Genomic DNA, 24,937 nt, shown 5'->3' on the forward strand with positions numbered 1-24,937 from the left:
AATTTATCTAACAGGATTCCGTTTCTATTATTTATAGTATTTACTTTTGCTTATGTATTTTTCTCAAGAATAAACATACGGATGGCGAGGGGTCGGGCCGGGATTTCTGTCCACCAGCGGTTACCAACCCAGGTTTTATTTCGTATATTAAATTATATATTTTAAATACAATAAAAATTATTTTTTAAATAATTGTTTTTAAAAATATATTAAAAATAATATTTTATTTTATTTAACATCAACACATTTAAAATGATTTAAAATATCAAAAAAAAATATTAATTTAAAAATTAAAAAAATTTAAATTTTTAAAATACAAAAAAATAAACAACTAAAATCAAAAGTTTGAAACTAAGGTCCAAAAAAGGTTTTTTTTTCTCTTGCCGGACTTATCAAATAAAGAGTCTTTTTTGAAATGTAGTACAAACTGTGTTCCCATAAATTTTAAATTTTTTTTTTTTTTGTTAAAAATTATTTTTATATATATTTTTTCATATTTTTTTAATATAATAATCTTAAAAATAATTTTTTTTAAAAATAAAAAATATTATTTTAATATATTTTTAAATAAAATATATTTTAAAACTATAACATGAAATGAAGAAATATGAAAAATAGGTTTGGGTCCTTTCATGTTTAGACCCAATATGAGTTGAGGTTGGGGTGTGGGTCCAAACCCAAGGATTTTTGGGTTTGGATCCATCTATGTCTAGACCTAAAAGAGTTTAAGTGGGGTTCAGAGTCCAACCCAAAGGGATTGGGTTTGAGTCCTTCCGTGTCAGAACCCAAAATGGGTTTGGGTTTGGGTGTGGATCCTTTCCTATATAGGTCCTTCCGTGTCTAGATCCAAAAGGGGTTTAGGATGGGTTTGGAGTCTGAACACAAGGGGTTTGGGTTTGGGGTTGGTGTTCAGACCCAAAATAGGTTTGGGTATAAGTCCTTCCATTTTCAGGCAAAACAAAGGTTAGGGGATGGCTCCGTGGCTAGACCTAATGGGGTTGAGGGCGGGGTCTATGCCTAAACCTAATGGGGTTTAGGTTTGGGTCCTTTCATGTCCAAACCCAATGAGGTTTGGGTTTTAGTACTTTCATGTCCGGACCCAATATGAGTTGGGGTTGGGGTGGGGGTTCGAACCCAAGGGCTTTTGGGTTTGGGTTCGGTTCAAAGTCCGACCCAAAGGGATTGAGTTTGGGTCTTTCCGTGTCAAGACCCAAAATGGGTTTAGGTGTGGGACATTTCCTATCCGGACCCAAGAGGGTTTGGGTTTGGGTCCTTCCGTGTCCAAACCCAAAGGAGTTCGGGATGGGTTTGAAGTCCAGACCCAAGGGGTTTGAGGTCAGCAACCAGACCCAAAATGAATTTGGGTGTGGGTCCTTCCATTTCCAAGCCTAAGAAGGTTGAGGGATGGCTCTGTGGCCGAACCCAATAAGGCTAAGGGTTAGGTCTATGCTCGGACCCAAAGGGGTTTGGGTCTTTTTGTTTCCAGACCCAATGAGGTTGGGGTTGGGGTACTTCCGTGTCCGAACCCAAAGGGGTGTGAGATGGGTTTGAAGTCCAAACCCAAGCGCTAGGTGTCTGCAACCTGGGGCGCAACCCCTCCCCTCTATAGCCTTGGAACTTTTGTGGCTGAGAATGACTGCCATTGCACCAAGTGTTTGTGCCTGGGGCTGCAGCACACAATGCCCCCACAAATATATGCAATCCACGGTGCAATGAGTCTTGATGAACAATACCCTTTTAGCACTATTCTAATCCACGGTACAATGAGTCTTGATGAACATGTATATGAGTTTGAAGTTCAAACTCCACTTTGCTTAAGTAATACTATATCTATAGGCCCATGCTATATATAGTTGGCCAAAATAATTTTTTATTGATAAAAAAAATATTCAGATGATGCAACATGTTTTTAAAAACTAAAAAAAAAAAATCACAACTCAGGGTATAGACCCGACGAAGCAAATAACTTGGTGTAATTTAATTAGATATTAAAAGAACATATTACGATAATAAATAAACTGAGCTAAGCAAAACAAAATTTTCATTAGAACATGAACAAAAACAAAATGCGTACAAAAATAAAAAAAGGTAATAAAACTTAAGTAATAGCCTACCCAATATCGAAGAGCAAAACCAAAAAATAAAATAAAAAAACAACCTAAAACAACCAAAGTGAGCATGTCAAATCAGGAATCATGGTCATAATTCTAGGATAAGACAATAGAAAACAAATAAAATAATAATAAAGGTTAATTTGAAACAAATCCAATGTACAAGGATGAAATATAAAAAAAATTAATTAAAAAAACAGCCTAAAAAACCCGAGTCAACTTAGGCCAATTCGACAAACCCACGATTCAGTTGATGAGATTGGGATAACCAAATTAAAAGGAAATAAAAAAAAATCCCGAAGCTGAATTTCAAAAAACAAAACTCAACATGGAAGGATGAAATTGAAAAATATATATATAAAAAAAACCAAAACAAATAGGCCAATGTTAACTTGAATTAAGTTTTTCAACCCTATGACTCAGATCAAGAAATATATTTAAGTTTTCTTTAAATATATTATTTCATGCTTGTTTTTTAATTATAAATTTTTTTTTTTATCCATTCAAAACTTATTCATCCAATCTCTTGGTTCTCCATGATTAACTTTCTAAGTAAGAATAAGGCATTCAATTTTAAAGTTAAAGAATAGTAAGTTGAAAGTTAATATAAAGAAAAATATCATTAGTAATCAAAAATATATAGCAAAAAGCAAAATTAAAATTAAGTTTGTAAACAAAACGTATTGGACCAAGGGAGTTATTTGTAAATATGTAAGAAGGACATGATAGAAAATAATTATTCACATAATAACTAAATTAAATGTTATTAAGAAAATGAGAGATCATTCCAAGCATATATAAATTTGATTAAAATATATATTTTAAAATATTTACATTATGCTTTAGGTTGGATAGAATTTTTCTTTGAATGTAATAAAAACTATTTAGGTCATAGAAAATTATTTGACATTATTATTAAATTTGGTCTTACAATTCAACCTTGTAACCTTTTAATTTTTTTATCTAACTTGAGTTTAAATTAAATCATGTGAGAATTATTTGAACATAATCCAATTGACTTGATAATCTAAAGACATGTCAATTAATTAAAAATAAAATTTAAGGATGAAATTGAGAAAAAAAAAATTAACAAAAAAAAACCTCTGGAACCATCTTCTTGCTAGTATAGGTTTAAAATTAAATAATGTGAAAATTTTTCTAACATGCCTGAAGTCGACTTAGCCAATTCAAAAGTAACCTAACATACCGATAAAAAAATATATAAGAATGAAACTAAGAAAAAAAATATGATGAATTTGATTAAAAAAAACTCTTAACTTGACTTTTTGTCTAACTCAAGTTTAAAATTAAATCGTGTGAGAGTTTATTTTGACATGATTCAGTCATATTGACCAATCCAAAGGCAACTCGGATAATTGTTAAAAAAAGTATGAGAATGAAATTAAGAAAAATTTGCCAAAATTAAAAGAAAAAAAGAAGGAAAATGAATAAAATGTATGAATTGAAAAAAAAAAAAAAAAAGCTGAAGTAATATGTTATAAGTAAATTAACATTATTGATTAAATAACATATGTGAAATAAAACATAAAACAAATCCATTCATTCCAAATTAAAAATTCCAATATTGGTCAATAATCAATATGTAAGCACAGTGACAGAGTCTTGGCACCCTGAATTTCGCGTTGAAAACTTCTCAAATTTGTGCTTCTGGGGTATAGCATATATATTTATTTTATCTAGACTATAATTATAAGTCTACTTAAACAATTCCCCTAGGGATAGATTAGCAACATTCCAATTTCATCCTTTTTATTTATTAAATCACTGGTTTGCAATTCAACAACTTGAGAGAAGAAACACAGATGATCACTTTGTGCTGGCCAGGAAGGATTGTGACTGCTTCTCATAAGGAAATCCTGCCTTCTTGGAGTCATCTGCTGACCATATAAATATGCCATGAAGTTTTTTCTCATGTCTAAGCTTACTACAAGCCTCAAAAAACCCATTTTCAGGAGACAAACCCCCACTTCCATCAGTACCGAAGCTCACCAGAACCTTACCTCCCCTGTAATTAGAGCTCTGAGTCTCAAAATGATCCAAGAATTGAGAAACAGTTGTCCCCTTGTCATAGGCATAAAATTGAAAATTAACATAGTCTATTAGATGCCCATACTTCCTCCATAGGGCCAAGTAATATGGTTGCACAGAATCATTATCATACGGTGCTATTGATGCAATTGACACTATTTTCTGCTCCTTAAGGTGGGAAAGAAGGCGACCGATGCACTCAGCAAACGTATTTGTATCCGCATCGAAGTGCTCGTAGTCTATATCAATTCCATCCAAATCATACTCTCGAGCGATCTTTGTTATTGAACTGATAGCATTGCTAACCCATGAGTTGATTGATCTGGGCTTGAAGAACGCAGGCTGCCCTCTTATGGTATCACCTCCAAGACTGACACATACTTTGACATTTGAATGGAGGGCTTTGGTAGCTGAAACGTGGGATGGGCTAAGGTTGTCTTCATCCCAGTATGCTTTGAACCGACCGTTGGTTGGTGAAGGAGAAGAAGATGAGGTGTAGTCAATGGCGAAGGAGAGAATGAAGTGAACTTCGACTTTGGAATTAATAGGGACATCTGAAAACCGAACACCTTTAAATTCAGCTCCAATGTACTCTCTAAAGAGCTTGGAGTTTGCTGGGGTGACTGCCTGGATTGATGAAAATGCAGAGAGTAACACTAGAAGGATGGGGAGGAGATCCATGGCCGTTGGAACAAGTGAGCTGTGCTTCCGTTTTGTGGTAGCTAGGGAAGGTATTAATGCAAGTGAACGATGACTAAATTATCATACACCAGAGGCACCAAGTATTTGTTTCTTTGCATTTGTCTCATTTGAGGTTTCAGAATAAAGTTTAGTTGGGCTCGGACTTTGGAAAGAGAGATTGAAGAAGACATCGGTTCTGATTAAAAAGGTTTTAAAGGAGTGTGATTGTCATTTTTTTTTTAAGTATTTTTTATTTAGAAATTTTTTAAAATAATATTTTTTATTTTTTAACATTAATGCATTAAAATAATTTGAAAACATCAAAAATATTAATTTAAAGTAAAAAAAAATATATAAAAAATCAATTTTTTTAAAAGTATTTTGAAACACAAATAAAAAAAAAATGATTTCTGTAGATGGTAGAAGGCTCTCAGTAACATGCCAAGCAAATAAATCCATGCAAGTAGAGCCAAGAAGAAGGAAACTTTTATTAATTTAGTCTTAGAACGTGTTATTTGTGAGTTAGTTCTTGTTTATGAATATTAAGTTTATATTATTCGATGTCAATTCAAGGTGGAAGTAGAGGGTTAACGGGATTTTATTCTGCTTGATTAAGATTCCAACTTTGTTGGCAGAAAGCTTGTGAAAGACGTACAAATTAGGTGCGAAAGTTATTTTTATTTATTTTACAAGATTAAATTTAAATTATTGTTAATAAGAAACAGGGTCCTAATAACCCTTTCCTTTCCTCTTTCTATTTGCCAATTATGACAGCCATAGTCCTATATTAATTCAATGTGTTTTTTAAATTAAATTAAAATTAAATAAAAAACTAAAATTCATCAACCTTTTACAAAGGCATATGATAAGAATCACGATGAATTCGCAAGGTGTTTCTTTTTTTTTCACTTCTAGTTTTTTTTTTTAATTTTATTATTTAATGCTGTGTTAATTGAGGGTTTGATAGTTTATCTTAATTTGTCTTCTATTATGATAATAGATTGATGCTTGATTTCCTCACTGCACCCTTTCAAAACAGGTCCCCTATTTATAATCACAAGTGTCGTATAGCCATTGGTGAGCTTGGCAGCAATCAGGATTATTTTGCGTGGTGGGCTTATCTTTCTTTTATATATAGGTAAGCACACACAAGAAACAGCCACGAGGATTGGGTTAAATTATTAATATTTTTCAGTCCCCCAACTTTTTGGATTCTGTAAAAAGGAAAGTTTATGTGCAATTTTACCCTCGGAGTTAATTTAAGCCAAAGAATCTAAACAAATGTTAAGCGAGAGGGTATAATCTCATATTTTCTCACACAGAGTTGGTTAGCTACATTTGGTCACAAGAGATTGAATGACAGGAATGATAATGAGAGTTTTATACTCAATTTTCAGGTACTCAGTTAAATGAAATGAAGATGAAGAATGAGAATGAAAATTAAATATATTCTCATTCCTACAAGGGAGATGGGATACGAATAAGGTAGAAGAAAGATTATTATTTTTCAAAAGAATTGCCATTACCCAATTTTTCATCCTTGATTTTAAAAATATAAAAAAAATAATCTAAAAAATATATGTTTTCGAAGCATTTCAGTCATTTGCACAATCATTTTGTGATTTTTACTATTTCTCTCTTATCGATGTCTTTTCAAAAAATCAAAATTATGCTTTTGGTGAATTCTATCCATTAATACATCCATTTCATAATTCTTGATTACTTTTCTTATTGAATTTTGACATTAACATTGTTTATTATAAAAAGATAAAATACAAGAAAGCAAAATGAACAAATGGGCTAAAGTGCACCAAAAAAAAAGGACAAAATAAAATAAAATAAGGATATTCTTAGAATAAGGGATTAAAAAAAAATATCTCTTAAAATAGTAGTATAAAATAGTGGTTGTATAAAAAAAAACAAATAAACTTTAGCCACCATGAAATTATGCTCCTTAGAATGACTCAATGACCCTGGTTGAAGACCCTATATTGGATCATTTTGTTCATATTCTTCTTGATAGTATAATCATCTACAAACACCAAGTGAGACATGCTACTCTGAAAGTGGGTGGAGAGATGCAACAATTTACTAAATAAGGACTGATATTTGTTGAGGTGGATTTTCTCTTGTTTTTTTAATTTCCCAGTACTATCTATGTGAGGAACTTTATTTGTTTCATAAATTATTGAAGGATTGGCTATGCAGGGGCTGAAGTATCTATTATGACAGGGAGATTAGTAACTCATCTTATTCCAAGAGTATCCTGATTATCTGCTATTGATGATGATAATTAGGGAAGACAGTAAAATAATAGAGTTATTTATAACTTTTTGGAAGTTTTCCCATAAATAGCTCCATTAATAATGTCCCAAAATCCAAGATATATAAATAACATCTTATATTGTATTTGAGATAGTGGTTAATCAATATGTTGAGATGATTGGATTTTTTCTTTTTAAAGTAAGGAATCGAATCCCAGACTAATGGTAAAAGCTTGAGTACCTTAAAAAAATCACAATCAGGAGGACTTAAAGACCCTCCGATGATAAAGTCAGTATATTTATAAGAAAAACAATAAATGACTTGAAAGAGCTTTAAACTCGATCAATTAAGAGTTCTTTAGACTCACATTACCTTGTACTTGGCTAATTGCCGAACCCAAGTCCTTTGAGTTTGACAAGTTTGTTAGACCCACGCTACATTGAGCTTAGTTGACTACCAAGTCCAAGTTCTTTGGGTCTGATATATTTGTTGAATCCACACTACCTTGGACTTGGTTGACTATCAAGCCTAAGTTCTTTATGTTTGGCATGTTTGTTAGGCCCACGTTACCTTTAGTTTGGTTGACTGTCAAGTCTAAATCGTTTGCGTTTGGTATATTTGCCAAACCTATTTTATTTTGTTTTTAATTTTTTTTTGTATTTATAAGAATCTATATTAAAAAAATATCAATTTCATTTCAATTGAAAAATATTATTGAGGTGTCTCATATTATTACGTTGTACAAATTAAAATTGTTCAATCTCTTCTTTTTCCTCATCTCCACTCATGTAATTTATAATCATTGCAGACTAACCTCTCAATGAAAATATTGAAAAAGGCCAAAGAATAAAACTTGGTTATAAATAAAAAAAATCGAAGAAAGCTTGTTGACTAATAGCTCAAATTAATGTCAACACTTGGGAAGATCAGCTGGTGGAGGAATCAACTTCTGGTTGGGAAGCTTTCCATCCAAGACAACCCAAGCCATCTCCAACCCCCAACTTGTATGGACTTCCAAATGGCAATGCATGAACTATACCCCTGTTCATACGATCAGTATATAATCATTATAATTTATAAGGAATTAAGTTCATTAGCTATATATGTTGAAATCAATTGCAGTAGATAGATGATATGTTTTTTTGCATATAATTGTTCTGTTAGTATGTATACTGACCTGGATTGTCTGCCAGGAACCGGATAGCAGCCCACCCGCTGGAGGGGACACTGACCGTGTTCCTCTCAACAGGGTCAACAAGATTGAACTTTGCAGGGTCTTTATTTGGATCAAAATTTCTGAAACCTTGATCGACAACAAAGAAGTTGTAGCCATGCAAGTGAAGAGGGTGACTCTCAACACCAAGTATGCTAGTGTCCTGTATAATTAGCTCCACGCTAGTATTAAAAGGCAGAACTACAAGCCTGGTTCCATTGCTTACCATAGTATTATTTGGTGGGTTGCCAGTATAGTTAAACGGAAATATGGGAGTGATTGCAAATCGGGAATGTAAACGCCGTTTGATTTACCAAAAAAATGTGCCTGGAGTAGGGCTGTGGTTGGCGACGAGAAAGATACATTATTAATTGAGGCTGCAAACTTTGTTCCATTTGGTCCCTGGCAAGTTTGGTTTTTAGGGCATGGATTTGTTCCGAGGCCGACCGTGAAGAAAAATCTCATATCAACCTTTTAGGGCACCTTGGCAGGGAATTGTGCACTCGCTAAGCTACATAGTTTACTTGTAAAATTTGCAGCAAAGGCAGTGTCATTTAGAGAAGGTAGAGTCGGTTTAAAGAGTGGAAGATTTTTAAGAGAGAGTTGGCTTGAGTGAATGGTTTTAGGTGATTCACATTCTAAAATTGCAGCAACAGTTGAATTATCGAAAGTGCCCTGGCCAGTTGCGTATGGTCTTGCAGTCATGAAAAATGTGGCGTTGGGGAAATAGGGTTTGGTCTTAAGAAGAATATTGGTGGTTTGTCCTAGTGTAACAAGAAGTGTCTCGGTGTCAAAAGTCTTGACATAAACAGCATCAACATCAACAATGGTAACTGAGTGGTTTGCAATGTTAAAGAATAGCTCATCATTTAGTGTTGCGTTGATTAAGCGGAGCATGTATGTCTTGCCAGGCTTCACCTTCAACTTAAATGTATCTGCAAGGTTTTCCCCCATTACATGGTGAGAATAAGAACTATCTAGCCACACACTTACATTTTTTTAAAGAATTCTAGTCTCATGTAGTCAAATATTAAAGAAATGGAGCCTTTATAAGCTATAATAAAGCTAGAAATACCATATTTATAGGTATACCTTTGGCAGAGCAGTTATACAATGGCCCGGGGAGCCCATTGATGGTGAGGGCATCAGATACATTTGGACCTCCACCAGTTTGTAGGGCCTGGCTAATGACTGCCTCAGGGTCGACATTAAACCACTTTCCGGCAATATTATTTAAGCAGCACGTGATCAATTTTTCTTAGCTAATTGATCACCAAAAATTGAATATTAGGAGACAAAACAACCATAAACTCTCAATTCGTTAACTGGTTAAACATAGGGATTGTTAATTACCAAAGATGATGGGAACTTCCTTGTAAGGTTTGGCAAATGGGTACTGAACACCACGCTTAGGAAGAATGATAAGAGGACCATAGACAGTTGACCTTAGCCATGATATATGGGCATGCCACCAAAGAGTGCCTCTTTAGCCTACAATGGTGTAGTTATAGACATAGCTCTGTCCAGTTTGTATGGGGCATTGAGTTATGTATGCTGGTCCATCTGCCTAGCCGCTTCGGAGCTATCAAATTCCATGCCTGTTGCAAGTTAGATAGCGCAATGCTTCAACTTATATACGCATACAATTATTTGGTCGATCGAGTATAATAGTAATGATTAACTTCATGATGCATGTTGAAGTCATAAGCATTCATACCAGTGTATGGAGATATTGTTTTGGACATGATTAACCACTTTTATGAAAAGATTGTCGCCCTCCCTAGCAACTATTCGAGGCCCTGGAAACTGTCCATTTACTGTCACCATGCTCTCGCTATGGCATAAACGTGTCACATTTTGTAACTTGATCTACAAAATAAAGCAAACTGTTAAGACTTGTACAACGGTGGGAAAAAGAAGAAGGTGAAATTCATTCCTTTTATATATAAATAGGGAGCCAATGGGACAGTATATATGATACATACATCAAACTTATAGTGCCTGGTTACGGCAAAAGCATGCTCAGGGAGGAGGCAGAAAATGCTAAGTGAGAAGAGAAGAGCTCAAAATGCTGGTGGTGGAAGAATAGAAGCACCGACCATTTTCTTCCCTGTAATAGACAAGGTTAAGAAGATTGATCGGAGCACTCCAAGCAAGGTCCCCTTTATTTCTTAAGAGTATTGCATTGATCAATGAATGGAATATTGTTGTGTATATATATAGGGTGGCGAGAGTATAGGTTAACTAGAACAAAGCTTCATGGCTATCAATACATTAATTATTTAATTTATTGCACTTGTTAGAACAACCCTAAAGAGCTCAAATTCATATGATAGCTACCATGCATGCATTGAATTGCCATTTTATTTTTATCAAGATATGAGATTTCCATGCTTAGCACGCAATAACCACAAATGAAGAGTTTACGAAATCAATCTCTTCACATGCATCCAATATTATGCCAATTATACATACTTTTAATTGGTTACATGCATCTCTCCATCGGCAGTCGGTTGAAATTGCAAAATTATAGAAATCTTTCAAAAGCAACTTCGTTGTATAGCAGAAATAGAAAGCTTAGTTGGTAAGTTTATCAAAATTAATTTCGAAAAAGCAATTTCTCAACAATAGATTACATACTAGTATACTTAACTGAGAGTATATAGAACTAAATCACATCGACAATATGCTAGTATCTTGGAGGCTTAGCTGGAATGGTTATAAATGGGTATATATGCTCTAAGTTTACGTTGTTCATCATCCAAGATTAGAATCCAAAAAATATTACATTTTTTTCATAAATATACGGGGAAGACATTTTAAATCTTGATACACTACAACTTAAAATAAAAATGTCCTCGTAAGGAGAAAAAAAAACACAACATTTAGTAATTTAAGGTACATTAACTCTCGAGGTGATGCTTTGCAATAAAGAAAAAGTGTACGTGAGATGTTTCTTTTATGGAAGTCATTTTAGAGGTAGATGTCTGTTTCTTCAATGAAGTAACAAGTCATGGATATAAAGAAGAAAGCATAGTAGGGCTGGAACCTCAAATGACGCAATTTCTCCTCAAGCAAAACATAGACCAGCTAGCTACCAAAAATCTTGTGTGTCCATCTGTCTATATAATAATAATAATAATAATAATAATAATAATAATATAAATCATATCCTAGAATTTCACATAACAGTTAAAGCTATTTGATTAAAATGGTTCTTTGACATAATATCAGAGTCTTGATGATCAAGCGATCACGAGTTCAAATCTCTCATCATCCCTATTTATTTGATAATAATTTAGCATAAGGTATTGTGAGCTTTTACAAGTTTCAAGTTCAAATAGCTTTTACTTGAGAGGATGTATTAGAGAATACTATAAATCATATCTTAGAACCTCACTTAACAGTTTAAGCTATTGGGTTGAGATGATTATATATATCAAAGGTAATTTAATAAAAAAAAATATAAACCTTGAGGAGTGTAGCTCAATTGGTCATTTTTTAAGCTTGTTCTCTAAAAATCATCAGTTTAAGTCTTACAAATTTCAAGGCCACTGGAGGCCTCCACCATCATTAACTTTAAGGGCCATGAGATTAATCGAGGTATACGCAAGCTGACCGGATACCAATGTTAATAAAAACAAAAATCGTAGCAAGTTATGACCATTTTAATCCATGTAGAATAATCTTAATCACACTTACAAAATGGCTCATGAAATTGTTGTTCTACCAACTACAACTCCCACCTGCTCTTAAAGTCTACGGATATTTACAAGGCAGGAGGAAGTCTTCTCTGATTACTCGTGTTGCTTTGTCCATAAAGCATTGCTTCAGTTGCAAACTAAATTATCATTTTTGGGTCGCAATAGGAGTATTATATAGCACATTCTCCCACCAGCTATGTACAATTAGTAGCACAATCATGAAATATTTTCTATCGATGAATGTCATTATACAGCTAGTACCGGATTTGGATATAAATCAAAATATACATCATCTTAATTATTATAGTCACTTGGTCTTTTCAATCTTTTAATTGGTTTAATCCATGTGGCTAAACTTTTTTTATGATGACAAATATTAAATTGTACAATTAAATCTTCATTTTATGAATTATAATTACACAACAAGAAAATTGGTTATCACTGACATAATATTCTATTGATGGTGTTTATATTCTATTTCCACCAGCATATAAACTACCAAGAAATTTCCTGGTGAAAACTTGTTGACGACAAGGTTCTCGACAAGAATTTTAGGTTCGTTAGTAATTTAGTTTGTAAAATAACACTGACAGAATATTCATGTCAAAAAATTATTTACCGACACTTTTCTATTAGACAATTCATTAGTAAATACTACCTGACAAATAAATAATGAACTAACCATTTGTAATTGATCATGTATCGCCGATGGATTTCACTGACATACAAATTATATTAGTGAATCTGACAATAATATCAAAACAATTCATAAATTTTTGTAATTCTCTAAAAAAAATGGGTTTAAATTACTAATATGATCACTAAAATAGTTTTTATATCCATCGGCGATTCCTTTCGTATTCCAATAATATCTTTTTTAATACTTGCTTATTTGGATTAAATAAATTTGAAATTAAAAAAATATTAAACAACTAAATTAAATTGAGTAACACATTTTATATTATTAATTTAACTTTAAATTTAATTACAAATATCTTAAAACTTTAAAAAGAAGCTAGCGGTGGGGGTGGGTGAGGAGAAAAATTTCCTAGAGGTCCATAAACAAGAGGATAATAAGTCAACATGTATGTCATCATCTTCTCTCATTGCATCTTACATTGTTCTTCTTACTACACCTCAAATTTGGCCTTTAAATTGGCTTTGGCATTAGCAATTTGTTCTTGAACTAACTTCTGAATGATTGGTGATGGTTGTCTTGGGTTGGATTATAGGTTTTATAGTTAAGACATTATAGCCTGCCCTCATATCTCTGGTTGTAGTCATAAAGATATCATAAACTCGATTTCTATCAGGCCTACATGTTGCTCCAACCTCAAACCATAACTCTGAATAGTATTTTAGATGGGTTAAGGGTTCTGTCCATGTTTGGCACACGTGTCATTATTATATGTTTTGTACATAAAGAGAAAAGTCAAAGATGTCAAAATAAAAAAATTAGTCTAAAAAACATAAAAAAGGTTTCAAAGTTTACCTACAACAAATGTCTTGGCTCGGCTATCCACGAACAATTATACCCCTTTTTGTCTATCCTCATTTTATATATATGTTTCCATATATAACCCCATCAAAGTTGGCTAACATCTAAACTGTGTAGCCTGCAAAATAAATCGTTAGTTCAAATTGTCACAAATAATAACTATTATGAGTAAAAAAAATTAAAAATAAAACAAGGTCTTACCAGATGCTTTGCATGGTTAATAAAAGGAAGCAATGTCGATATGCTTGCTAATGAAATCATGAGCCTCTTATTTCTATTCTTGGACCTACTTCATGATCATCTCCTAAAACCATCAGACATAAAAAACTCTAGACATCTCTTCCAATTACTCTCAATGATATAGGAAGGTGTAAAACTCTTTCATACCTCAAAATCATATGACTCGGCTCTTCTCTTGAAATATGTGTTTGTCATACCAAAAATCATACAATATGGTACATAAATTCATTAAACAAAAAATATATAACAAAAAAAAAGATTACAATGTTACAAAAAAAATCATATACTTCACACCTTAATAATGTGTTTGTATTCGAGGCAGCGTATGCATTTTCTCTAAACGTAAATGTATTTGATGTTTGGTTACATGTATCAAAAGTGTATAAAAATGATAGGCCCTACCACTTGCCTGAGGTTAAACCTCAGTTATGGAAAAGATATTTTTTCCTGCTTTTTGCATGTTGGAACACAGGTTGAACCCTATAGATCTACAAAAAGCATTCAAAAGTTAACTTTGCATCCTCTTCTCTTTCTCCTCTCATTCATTTCGATTCACATTCATTTCTCTTTCAATTCAACTTAATTGAAACAATTCAAATAGTACAATCACCATTACTACTGCACAAACCCACAAAAATGACCATTGTCACATCTCTTTCTTCTTATTCATTTTTCATTGATTTCTTCATAACTACAGAAAAAAGAAGAACAAGAACAACCCTCATTACTACAAGCAATAACCCTAAAACAGAAATTCAAATCCTGCTTCATTCATACACCAAAGCTGCAATTTCCAACTAGTTAGTTTGATTAATTGGTTGGTCTGCTCGTATAGTTCTGTTAAGTTAATTTTCATTCTTTGCTTGCAAACTTAGATATGTTTATTTATTTTTATAAATTACTAGTTTTTTTCCCTTGTCTAAGGTTATTACTTTTTTTTTTTTCAAATCTCTATCTTATGCTGCATGTAACTTGAGTTATTGATGTTTTGACTAATGGGATGTTAAAACTAATTTAGGCTAAAGGAATAGTAGTCAATGCACTGTTAGCGAATGAGAGTTTTCAAGCCACCAAAAACCATGTCTTATAGTATTTTGCTAATGAATGGTAACAAATAAACAAACATAAATTAAACAAATAATTTGCTCTGATGATTATAAAATCCCCAGATAATTGATGGAATACAACTAATTACAGTTAGTATGGATGATACTCAATATGTAGGATTTTAAGACTTCAGATTATTGGGTTAACTTGAAATTTATATTACTTTAAAATGATTCAATTAGATAATGGTGGACATTAGTCTGCACTCTCATGAATGACAATTTACTTATCTCTGTTTTGGGTTTCTTGAGGAGAAAACACTTTCTAGGTTTGAGTTGTATGTGTGTAGTTTTAGATGTTGTTGATAATTAATACCCTTTTCACTACAAGTTATGTAGGATAAAATACAATTGCCTATATTGTTTATTGTTTCCCTTGTGAAGAAATACTAGAGCAATCATAGAGTATTTATTTGACAATTTAATTTCCTGTTATTTTTGTAATGGAAGGCCCCAACTTCAACTGCAATATCTTGGAGAAAATAATAAATTGTTGTCTACAGTTATGTTATTTGACAATTGCTGCAAAAGTTGTGGACCTTTTACTTTTTAGTTTTTTATTTCATCACTTGTCAGTATTCGATCTTCTGTTTATATAGGTAATTGTTTCTTTTATTTTTATTACATTATCAACCATTAAGCAATGGATAGGTCTGACACACATGATAAAGCTTCTTAGACGAAGACAATATTGCACACGTTTGGTGACATTTGCATTAAAGCTATTGAAAAAGGCATGAGACCAAACACCCATTTCAATAAAGCTAACTGAAAATTTATCATATAGTTATTCATAGAGCAAACAGGACTTTCATTAACAAAAGCACAACTTAAAAACAAATGGGATGGGATTAAAAAGGTTTGGAGGGTATGGAAAAAATTAATATCTGAAATTGGAGTTAGTTGGAATATTGAACTTGGGACCATCTCAGCAACAGATGAATGGTGGAAAGATAAATTTTTGGTTAATTGTCATTATCAATAGCCTCACAAAATTATTTGTCTTGTTGCATTATTTATTACTCTGCTAGCATTGATAACTACATCAAGCTTTTATTGCACAGGAAATTAGAGGAGCAAAGAAGTTTAGGCATGACAACATAGAGCCCTTATTGTATGCCAAATACGACATCATGTTTAGTAACATAGTGGCTACAAGATAATATATTTGGACTCCCTCACAAGGACTGTTATCATATGAAGGTAATGGGGCTACTGGAATGAGAAATACAACCAATGATGAAACTAATATAGAAGAAGAAAGTTGTGACTCTGAAGAGGATGTAATTCCTAATTTTAAACATGATGTTAGCAATATGGTTGGTGAAAGCAATGTTGTGAACAGTAGCAGCAACCATAGTAGTACAAAAAAAAAAGGTGCATATCCTACTACACCTCAATGCTGGAAAAACAAAGATGGGAATTGGAATGAAAGCACAATTATTCACATGTTTGGATCAACTTGTTGAAAATGTGTCCATGGCTAGAGAAAGCACACAAACTTCTAGAGATAAAAAAAAAAAAAAAGATGTGACATTGAAGAGGTAATGAAAGAACTGCATTCTATTGATAAAGTTAACTTTGGTAGTGCATTATATACATTTGCCACTGAATTCTTTTATACAAGAAGCAAGAGGAAGATGTGGGTTGCAATGGGTTTTATTGATAAAAAAATATCATGGCTGAATATAATGCTTGACCAACGGAGGAAACCATAAATGAACAAGGTTATGTGTTAACTTATTAACCTATTCATGTCATTTGATTTATGTTAAATACTATCATCCAACAACATTTTCAATTGTCTGAAATCTTTTTCATTATGTTTTTTTAAACTTCTTGTGTTGCAATTGTTGCTGGAAATATGTGAAGTTATCTATGTATTTTTGTATTTATGTTGCCAAGTAGTTGAATCACTATTACTATGTATGTTTTCACCTTATGTATCACCGAATATTGTTGGGTTGGAATTTCAATTGGTAATGGACTTAAAATGTTTGGTTACTTGATTGAAAATGTTAGGTTTCATACATGAAAACCAAAATTTCAGTTAGTATTGGTTTTTGAATGTTTAGATACTTAACTTTGAATGTTAGGTTTAGGTTATTGAAATCAAAATTTTTAGTCGGTATTTCACTTTGAATGTTTTGTTACTTGATTTTGAATGTTAAGTTTCATGCATGGAAACTGAAATTTCAGCTAGCAATAGACTTTAAATGTAATAAACTAAAATTTCAGTTGGTGTTTCACCTGTTTTTGAATGTTAGTTGCCTGTTATTTTGAATGTTAGGTACATTCTTATTATTATAAATAGCAACAAAAATTATGTGAAGGCAATGCCACTTTCTTATTATATCCTTCTAAAGATGAAACTGAAAGTTAGTTGTGAAAAACAGGTGTGTTGGTTTCTCAATGCTTGTATTTATAACAAGTATGTTTCATTTGATTTAATATAAACCAGATGTTTTTAAATTGGAGTTTTATGCTATTTTAATTGAGTTTGACAAATTTGGATTAGGATTCACTTAGCACTAGACATATGATTGTAGCATATTAATTTCAATATGATGAACTTTATTATAAACAAAATGCATTCTTGACTTCGTGTGTTGTCAAAATATAATGCTTCCATTAAGTACTTATTCCCTCATGTGTGATGATTTGGCTTTTAAATATTCATTAATTTGATTAACTATTAGAATCTACACAACCTAAATGACTTTTATTTTCATAACTATGAGTATAATGTTTTCTATTTGTAAGGAACAAGTTAATAACAAGTTTATTAAACTAAATTTCATATTAGTACATAAAAGTTGATTGAATTTGACTAGCTTTATGATAATACAAATGCATGTTTCATACAACATCTTCAATTCATGTAACAATTACTTTTAATTTATATTCCCATTAAACATAATAAATTGTCTGTTATAATAGATATGGATTCACAATGGTTTGAAGCACTTTTCGAAGAGGATTATGATATGTAATGAATAACGTAGCCGATTATGTTAATTATGGTTATTCTATTGATATTGATAGAGATTCTAGTGATAATTATAGTTCTGATAATGACGACAACGACAATGATGATTCAAATGATGAAGGTGAGTTGTTTTGGAAAAGGAAGTTTGATTGTCATAAACTAGTTATGTGCATGGCTAGTGCTCTCGTATTTTATTATAATACTTATATATATAAGGAACCCTGTATGGATTCGTAGAACATTAGAATGCGATGATTGAATGAAATATTACATAGACATTAGACACAATGTGTAAACATAATTAGGATGGATGGGATGGCATTTCAAAGTCTTTACTTTCAATTTGAAAACCAATGTGGGTTAAAAGTATCTAAAAGAATGTAAGTTTTTGAAAAAGTTGGAATGTTTCTTTATACAATAGTATTTGGTGCTTCAAATAGGAAAGTTCAGGAGAGTTTTCAATATTCAAGAGAAACTATTAGCAGGTATTGTAATGAAGTTCTTAAAGCAGTTTGTTCATGTTCTACAGATTTAATAAAACATGAAGATCCTGAGTTTGTAAACACAACGTGTGAAATTATAAACAATCAAATGTATATGCCTTTTTTTAAGGTAATGATATCATTAGGGTGTTCACGGTTCAGTTCGGTTCGGTTTAGACTCAAAAAACCAACCGAACCGAATTACAGTATTGTTGCAAACAATGAACCGGACCGGACCGGAAACCGGTTCAAACCGAACCGGTTCGGTTCGGTTAAATCCGGTTTTTTAAGGAAAAAACCGGGAAACCTAATCCCATGGGTTTTTCTGGTTTTTGTTTTAAAATTGGCTTACGGTTTTAAAGCTTCAAAATTTAAAGCAAGTTTAGCTTTTAAAATAAATGTTAAGCTAATTCACATGGCTAAGTTTTAATATGAATTTACTAACTTTCAATATAAATGAAAATCTGGACATGAATTAGGATAGTAATTAAAATCCTACATAGATGCAAACTTTTAATATACTTCTCAAAGTGCTAAATCAATGCAATATGCAAGATGCATGATCAAATTTTCAAACCTGAAATTAAAAGTCTGTTCGCACTAGAAAAATACAAGCGAATACATTAGCAACCAGCAATAAATTATCATAAACATTTGGCATAATTTGAACTTTGAAGAAAAAATTCCAGCAACACCAGCATCAGCATCCAGAAATTCCAGCAACACCAGCATACCAGCACCAGCATCAACATCCAAAAATTCATAAAACTTCCAGCAATACCAGCACTAGCATCCATCCAAAAATTCACAAAACTTCCAGCAGCACAATTCCAGAAATTCCAGCAACACCAGCACCAGCATCCATCTAAACATTCACAAAACTTCCAGCAACACAATTCCAGAAATTCCAGCAACACCAGTATACCAGCACCAGCATCAACATCCAAAAATTCACAAAACTTCCAGCAATACCAGTACCAGCATCCATCCAAAAATTCACAAAACTTCCAGCAGCACAATTCCAGAAATTCCAGCAACACCAGCACCAGCATCCATCCAAACATTCACAAAACTTCCAGCAACACAATTCCAGAAATTCCAGCAACACCAACACCAAAATCCAAAAATTCACAAAACTTCCAGCAACACAATTTCAGAAATTCCAGCAACACCAGCAAATTAGCAACATATTATAGTTCAACTATTGAAAGAATTAAGTATGCAAAATATAAAGGGAAATTAACAAGGTAAAGCAAATTAATTACCCAAAACAATTATATTCCAAGATTGCACCAAGCCACCAATACTACTTACAAACAATCAGTTGAGATTTTTAAACTTTCACCAAATTCTACAAAAAACATAAATTAAAATGTTAGATTAAACATATGTAAATAAACAATATTATAAAATAACTAAATTTAAATTTGTAAGAGAAATTACCTGACTCAATCATCTCAGAATTTTCAATATAATCCATGAAGGATCTAATGTTGATTGGAATTGGTGCTAAACTCAACCAATTCTGACAGCAAACAAGTGCTTGCACTGTCGATGGAGATAAAGAGCTTCGAAATGGATCTAATATACGACCGCCAGTACTGAATGCTGCTTCAGAAACAACTGTAGATACCGGGATGGCTAGCACGTGTTGTGCCACCTTAGAAAGAATCTTGTATTTTGTAGCATTACACCTCCACCAACCCAAAATATCTAATTTAAAATCATTTGGATCCTCACAATCATCACCCAAATACCTCTCAACCTTTTTTTTTTTTTGAACACTACCCTCTTCCTCTAAATGTTTTTTAAATTGAGAAGCCAAGTCATCCAACATATCATCATTTACCACCATTAAATCAACATTAACATTTTCATTTATACTTGTTCCAACACTATGAACAACCTCAACATTCTCATCAACATTCATGTAATGCTCAAACAACCTTAGCAAAGTATCTTTAACCTTAATTGTAAAATTTTCAGCCTCTTCAACATCATATAATCTTCCAAAACAAAATCTCACATACTTCAATTTGAAACGTGGATCTAACACAACAGCCACATACAACAAAAAGTTTTGTGCATCTTGATCCCCCCAATATTTTTTATACTTTTCCATCATATTCTTCGCCATTTTACATACATAAACATCTTCACTTCTACAAAGTTGAGATATGCTTGTGTGCATAGAAATCAATTCATGAAAGAAAGAATTAGATGTCACATACAACGAGCCAGAAAATTTCAATGTAACCGTGTAAAATAATTTTAAGAACTTCACAAAAGATCTAGCCTTTTCCCAATCTTCTAAAGCAGGAGGACCTAAGTTTTTTTGTTTCCCTTGTGAATCAACCTCAAAGTAACTCAAATACCTAGGATCGGTTTCTTCTAACCTCATAAAAACCACATCAAATTTAACAGCAGCATCTAACATCATATATGTAGAGTTCCATCTAGTTGCAACATCCAAGCAAACAAATTTTTTACTCCCAATTTTCAACATTTCCGCACATTGATTAAAAACAAGTTGTCTAGAAGGAGAAGATCTAACAAACCTTACTGCATTCCTAATTTTAACCACTGAATCATCAATATCTTTCAACCCCGCATATACAATAAGATTAACAATATGTGCACAACATCTAACATGCATGAAGTCATTTGACAATATATTAGTTGCCCACCCAATTGTTACTCTTTTCATATATTTTATTGTCAAATTATTTGAACTTGCATTGTCTACAGTAACTGTTAAAATCTTATCAATTCCCCATTCCAATAAACAACTCTCAATCGCTTGGCCAATGGTTTCACCTTTATGATTAGAAACTTGACAAAAGTTTAGAATTCTTTTATTCAAGTTCCAACCTTCATCAATCCAATGAGCAGTCAAACACATATAATTAATATTTTGGATTGATGTCCAAGTATCAGTTGTTAAACATAAACGTTGATCCTTAAGAGCTTTCTTTAATTTCTCCTTCTCAACTAAATAAATTTTCAAACAATCTCTCCAAATCGTCAAACGTGAAGGAACATCAAATCTAGGCTGCATTACTTTACAGAATGATTTAAATCCTTGGTTTTCTATAAAGTTAAAAGGTAGCTCATCAAGTATAATCATTTTTCCAAGGGCTTTCCTACGCTCTTCATAATTATAAACTGCCTTAATAGTCACCAAAATTTTCCTCTCCATTATCACCCCCCTCTATTTTAGGCTTAGGTTCTAAAACTAGAGTTTTTTGTTTTCGATCAATGACAAAAGGAAATTTTTTGCATACACCTAGATGACTCCACATGTTACTAGTCCCATTAAGTATAGTATGACATGCATAGTCTTTTCCACAATACTTACATGCAGCCCTAGGAGTTTTAGCATTACCATCTAGTTTTTTAAAATGATCCCAAATTTGGGATGTTTTTCTTTTATTACATCTAGAAGGTGGATTACCTTCTTCAGTGTTGTTTTTTGTGCTGGAGGTAGTAACTGGAAATGGAATAGGCAAAGAATTTGGTTCTGAACTTGAAGGATTTGACTCATTCGATGTAGGATTTTCCCTATTATCCATCTGAAATTAAGAAAACAACAATTTAAAAAACCTGCATACTGTAAATTACACATGCAATGAACCTGAAAGTCTGTAATGGACCAATTTCAAATGCAAAAAGTCTGTAATGGACCAATTTCTATTCTAAAATTGAAGGAAAGAGCAAGCAAAACCCTGAAAGTCCGTGACATTTACACATGCTGATCTAACACATTTACTGTGCATGTCACCTAGATCATAACATCACATTTATGATTTTATCAAAGAAAAACTACCTAGCAGAAAGATGTAAAATATTCATTGCCATCAATTTCAGTTTACGCAGAAAGATGTAAAATATTTTAACAATGTTTACAGTTTACGCAACTGGTAAATCCCAGTTATGAGCAAGGATTATTACTGTAAAAGAAAGAATACACCATTGATGCTAAAATACTAAGCATACATCAGCCAAGAACAAAAAAGACTACCTTGAATCTCCAAAATATAATTAAAATTTAAAGAATTCTTAATTTCAATAAAACAGAATGAAGTCATGAACATACTGCCAGCAGGCTAGAATTAATAATTTAATACAACAGAAAATGGATTGATATCAACACAAATCAACAGAGATCAGAGATCAACACAAATCAACGCAAATGTTACAAGATGTAAAAACAGTAAAAACTTCGAAAGATAACTCGATATCAACAGTCAACAGAAATCAACACAAAGCAATCAATAACTCGATATCAACAAATCAACAGAAAGAAGAGAGAGTCGAGGAAAGGGGATGAACCTGAAGACAGATGCAAAAACCCTAGTTGCAAGCCTGCAAGAGGATAGAAAAAGAAGTAGAGGTCAGAGATCTCTAATGGAACAAATGTTACAAGTAAAACTTACAAGCACACGAAGGCCAGAATTAACACATGGATAAATAGTAAACTTTACCTCTTTGACTCTTTCTGTTGCAGGTGAAGAGAGACGCCAAGGGTCGGGTTTTGTTCGGGTTTTTTTTCGACTGCAAGGATACTAGATGGATGCGGAGATCTGGGTTATTTGCTTATTGATCTACGAGAGAAGAGACGTATGCGGGGGCAAGAGGCAGAGATTCAGAGAAGATGAAAATTGAAGGGGAAACTAAAAAGGAAGAAGGGTCTGCTGTAGGGGGCGGCGGCTGCAGAAGTAAATTTAGGTTTAGCCTTTAGGTTTACACTTTATTAGTTTACTTACTGTACCGTTTGCATTTAGTATTTATACTAGGTCGGGTAATCGGTTCGGTTCACCGGTTTTGGTGGTGAAACCGAAACCGAAACCGAACCGAACCGGAAAGATTTTTGGTTTTAGTAATCGGTTTAATCGGTTTTTCATCTCGGTTCGGTTTTCTCGGTTAATTTTTCATCGGTTTTCTCGATTTTTTCGGTTATTCGGTTTTTTTGAACACCCCTAGATATCATTTGTATTTACTGATGATGCTTTGAATTAAATAAATTTATAAACTTTATTTTTAGTCAACTACCATTGATGCTTGTTGCTAGTTTCTCTTGTATTAGAATTGTGCAGAAGTTATCGATAGTACACATATGCGTGCGTGTGTTTCTTTAGAAAATCAAATTTTGTTTATCGAAAAAAAAGGTATTCCGACCCAAAATATTATGACTACATGTAGTTTTGACATGTAATTCACATTTGTTTAAGCGGGTTAGGAAGGGAGTATACACAATATAAGAATTTTTTTTAAGGTAATTGACAATCCACGTATAAAATTCTCTAAGTCATCGAAAGGTCGTAACATGTATATATGTGTGTGCGTGTGTGTTAATGTTAATTTCCTTTTCGCAAATTTTATTTTTATCTCATTATATATTTTTACAGGGAAATACTACTTCGTTGATTCAGGATATCCTAATTAATATAGATTTTTAGGTCCATATAGAGGTCAGAGATATCATTTGTAAGAATTTTATAAGCAAGGACAACCACAAACTCATGAAGAAATTTCCAACCGTGTCCACTCTTCATTATGTTATATGATAGAGCATATATTTAGAGTTTGGAAAAACATATAGTAAACTTACAGAATATGTCATCGTTTAATTACAAGGCGCAATTTCAAATTGTTGTCACATATATAGCAATTCATAATTGCATTAAAAGAGCTTCACTGCAAAATGTGGCATTTGTGGAGTGTGATCGTCATCTTGATTTTTTTCCCAATGAATTTTTAACTGATGCGACTCCACATTCACAAATCCAAAGAAACCACAGGCCTTCGCATATGGATTACGTACATGATGGGATTGTAGCAAGTTTAATGACACAATAAAACTATGGTTCTAATATGTTTATGTCTCTTTACAATATTTTATTGGTTGTGAAATTAATTTTTATGTAATTGAAAATTAAGATAATAAATCATGTCCTTTTAGGTAATTATATTATCAATATCAAATTGAACCATAATTTTTAACCAAACACTTTTGACATGCTTTTCATGAACATAAAGTTGAACCACACTTGAAATCAAACATATATTTCAACCTTAGCAACCACAACAAAAGGTGCTTTTTTCAAAAATTGATTTTATTACACCTCAACCACAAAAGCCACCATAATAACAAAAACTTACCTAATTGCGTGATTTTCTCACATTTGCTTGGCCACCGTAGAATTTGCCTTGTCCCACCAAAATTCTTCTTTATAATCATTTTTGTAAAATAATTAGTTTCTAGATTATATATATATATATATATATATATATATATAAAGTATTGATTATTTATCTTCAAACCTTAAACTTTATTCATCAAGCTTTAAATATAGGCATCCATTCAGGATTATCTTTAAGTTAGCTCCATTGAAATAAAGACACTTCCACCAATGTTTTTATCATTAATGTTAGCGTGTTTAGCAACTTTCATATTTGTGAACTTGAAAATCAATTAATTAATGAAAAACTATATAAACACCTTGTCGATACACGACGTCGGGCGACGGCTCCGCCCATTTTGTTTTTTTAACAAAAAGATTTTTTTTTATGGGGGAAATGAAAATTTTATTGGAGTC

General features: G+C 32.4%; 1 protein-coding gene, 2 long non-coding RNA genes and 1 pseudogene across 3 annotated transcripts; all 4 read right to left on the minus strand.

Annotated features, from left to right (window-relative positions):
* Window positions 1-3,855: 3,855 nt before the first annotated feature.
* Window positions 3,856-5,010, minus strand: LOC118060256 (chitinase 2). Its single transcript, XM_035073444.2, has one exon. It carries the CDS (start codon window positions 4,839-4,841, stop codon window positions 3,939-3,941), a length of 903 nt encoding a protein of 300 aa, XP_034929335.1. The 5' UTR covers window positions 4,842-5,010; the 3' UTR covers window positions 3,856-3,938.
* A 2,883-nt stretch (window positions 5,011-7,893) lies between these two features.
* LOC118060255 (laccase-17-like) lies at window positions 7,894-19,326 on the minus strand (annotated as a pseudogene).
* A 58-nt stretch (window positions 19,327-19,384) lies between these two features.
* On the minus strand, window positions 19,385-20,776 carry LOC118060258 (uncharacterized). The gene is made up of 3 exons (XR_012170763.1): window positions 19,782-20,776; window positions 19,604-19,689; window positions 19,385-19,410 (listed from the first exon to the last, which is right to left on the minus strand). It is a non-coding gene; the product is annotated as an uncharacterized lncRNA (long non-coding RNA).
* A 751-nt stretch (window positions 20,777-21,527) lies between these two features.
* LOC118060257 (uncharacterized) lies at window positions 21,528-23,081 on the minus strand. Its single transcript, XR_004689410.1, has 3 exons — window positions 22,823-23,081; window positions 22,671-22,703; window positions 21,528-21,910 (listed from the first exon to the last, which is right to left on the minus strand). It is a non-coding gene; the product is annotated as an uncharacterized lncRNA (long non-coding RNA).
* Window positions 23,082-24,937: the final 1,856 nt, after the last annotated feature.

Source organism: Populus alba, chromosome 1 (assembly GCF_005239225.2).
Source record: "Populus alba chromosome 1, ASM523922v2, whole genome shotgun sequence".
Taxonomy (NCBI): Eukaryota; Viridiplantae; Streptophyta; class Magnoliopsida; order Malpighiales; family Salicaceae; genus Populus; species Populus alba.